Source organism: Spea bombifrons, chromosome 4, assembly GCF_027358695.1.
Source record: "Spea bombifrons isolate aSpeBom1 chromosome 4, aSpeBom1.2.pri, whole genome shotgun sequence".
Classification (NCBI taxonomy): Eukaryota; Metazoa; Chordata; class Amphibia; order Anura; family Pelobatidae; genus Spea; species Spea bombifrons.
Window position 1 is genome coordinate 107077885 of NC_071090.1, and position 2653 is coordinate 107080537.

The window sequence follows — 2653 nt, forward strand, 5'->3', positions numbered from 1 at the left end:
CGCTCCCAGGCCATTTTCCATTTAAATGGGGGTGTCATCGGCGGGAAACACCCCCATTTACATGGACAATGGGCGGGGAGCGGGGCGTGTCAAGACCAGTGATGCCGATCTGCCGACAGGGTTTCTATGTCTAGGATACTACAAACCGATCATAATACATTATTTATTTTAAACAAATGTTATAGCCTATGAAACAAATAAAATCCACAGGCAGAAAACGATACTGAGGTATACATTTATTAGAACACAGACAGATACAGAGCTATGTTAGAGAGATATTGAGACTCTGATGGCATTTATTACTGAGGGCAGAGTCCAGGCAGAGGAACATTAATATGTAATGCAAAGCCTGGCGCGCCTTCTTCAGTCACCCAAGGACACACAGCCTTTCACCTCTAGGACTAACACGCAGGGACATACAGCCAGGAACCTTTTGGACCTCTAGTCTCAGACATCTAGAACAATCACAGGGTTTGGCAACAAAAAAAAACCTCAGAGTGTGGGGGAAGGGCTGAGAACACGCACACACACACACGCACACACACACATATATAAACTGCAGACTCAGCACTTTGGTAGCTTCTGCCTCCACCGGGACCTCATTGCAAAGACTCTCCTTTCAAGCCTCTAAAGACAGACACAGTAGGTTAGATTTCCATCTCCAGTACTAGTTGTTCCCTGCACAGATAGAAGGGGGTTAACCCTTGAAAAAAGCCAGTGAGCTCATCGCGCAGGTTCTCCTCGGCGTACACATTGCAGACAATGCTGCCCCCATTGGGCAGTTTCCTTACGCCTTCCTTCAAATGAAACAGGACGTGACTTTTGGCATAAGATGGGTGAGTTCCAAACAAGTCAATGTCTAAGCGATGTTGATCGTTGCCTAAGGGGACCGGGATTAGAGGGGTTCCAAGGCTGAGGAACCCCGAGAAGGTCTGCGACAAGGGAAGGGCATCAGAGGAGGCAGGGAAATTGTGTATATTTGTTTCACTATTATTGACGTTGCCCATGACATCACGGGATGCCGAGGAGCTAGTGACATCACATGGGTAGGAGCAAAGCCAGTGAATTCCCCAGCGCTGCATTAAATCAAGATTGGCCTTGTGGGTGGTAATTGGAAGCCATGCTTGCATGAGGAAGCCTCCTGGAAGAAGATTCTCCTCTCTGATGTGTTCTTTGAATAAACTGTGGACCTCAGAATGCCTCACCACCTTAGGCGGAATAGATTGCTCTCCGATCACACCGTCAACCCTTGACTCCAGATCTTTGATGGCCTTTTCCAGCTGCGCGCGAGGAATACAAACTGAAACAACAGCCTAGAGGAAAGAGAAATGAGTTATGAGAGTATCACAAATGAACGTGCGCTAAGAAGACACTGAACGTATTCATTTAATGATGCCTCGCGGACCTTTGGGGCAAATCTGGCAGCGGATCAACGAAACAAAAGAGTAGGTCGGAGAAGAAAGGAATGCAGCGATAACAAGTCATGCCAAAGTTTGTTGGTCGTGTCATTCTATGGAACCTTAGGCTGGGAAGAGCCTTTTCACATTACTTGTAGAGTTTGTCTTGGGTTATATTTATGCGAAATAAGGATTAAGACGAAAGTTAACCTTGGAATGTAGAATTCGATACTTATTTAACATGGCAGCGGGAGGGTCTTCTACACGAGTCAGGCGAACTCTGGTGACTTCGGGGTGGTCAGATCTTAAGGTATCGATGCAACCTTTTTGAAGTATTCCTGCCACTCCGTGACCTTGCATCCAGGGGGCAACACGGAGACCCTGCAACACGGCTGTGATGCCACCATCCACCAGTAAAAAAGATTCAAAGCCCACCTGAAGAGAGAGAGACCACAGTCATAAACACATCTATTGGTCCCATTCCCTAAATACATGCATTTATATTGTGTTATAGTTACACACGTAGGGTAATAGGCTTCTTCTACTCACCACTTTCCCCTCTGATTTGGCGACAAACATCCTCCTATTAGTGTCGTTCAACCACGTGTAGTACCTGAACGGCAGGTAATCGACTCCATTGTAGATACCACCAGAGATATCCATGATGGCCTCATAGTCCCCGGCAGTGGCAGGAAGGAGCTGAATGTCAGAGCGCGAGACGGATGACATGACAAAGAACAAAGCCGTCACTGCTCTGATCTAACCGGAGAGACTGAAACACAACGTTACACAAAAGGACAAAGTACAACAAGACAACACTCCCACAAGCCTCAACGACACTGCTAGACAGACATCAGGACACCTCCTTCTAATACACAGACATCAGGACAACTCCTAATACACAGACATCAGGACACCTACCTCTCACCTCCTTCTAATACACAGACATCAGAGACACCTACCTCTCACCTCCTTCTAATACACAGACATCAGGACACCTCCTTCTAATACACAGACATCAGGACACCTACATCTCACCTCCTTCTAATACACAGACATCAGGACACCTGCCTCTTACCTCCTTCTAATACACAGACATCAGAGACACCGAACCCTCATCTCCTTCTAATACACAGACATCAGGGACACCTACCCCTCATCTCCTTCTAATACACAGACATCAGGACACCTCCTTCTAATACACAGACATCAGGACATCTACCTCTCACCTCCTTCTAATACACAGACATCAGGAC

General features: G+C 46.8%; 1 protein-coding gene across 1 annotated transcript; it reads right to left on the reverse strand.

Annotated features, from left to right (window-relative positions):
• Positions 1-221: 221 nt before the first annotated feature.
• On the reverse strand, positions 222-2150 carry LOC128490807 (histidine N-acetyltransferase-like). The gene is made up of 3 exons (XM_053462883.1): positions 1947-2150; positions 1608-1832; positions 222-1313 (listed from the first exon to the last, which is right to left on the reverse strand). The coding sequence occupies exons 1-3, from the start codon at positions 2124-2126 to the stop codon at positions 648-650; spliced, it is 1071 nt and encodes a 356-aa protein (XP_053318858.1). The 5' UTR covers positions 2127-2150; the 3' UTR covers positions 222-647.
• Positions 2151-2653: the final 503 nt, after the last annotated feature.

Bases quoted from the DNA above. Each gene is read 5' to 3' on its own strand.
- LOC128490807 (XM_053462883.1), bottom strand. From the start codon at position 2,126: ATGTCATCCGTCTCGCGCTCTGACATTCAGCTCCTTCCTGCCACTGCC. The intron at 1,833-1,946 runs GTGAGTAGAAGA...CTCTCTCTTCAG, and splicing joins CCAAATCAGAGGGGAAAGTG to GTGGGCTTTGAATCTTTTTT. The intron at 1,314-1,607 runs GTTAACTTTCGT...TCTTTCCTCTAG, and splicing joins ATCGAATTCTACATTCCAAG to GCTGTTGTTTCAGTTTGTAT.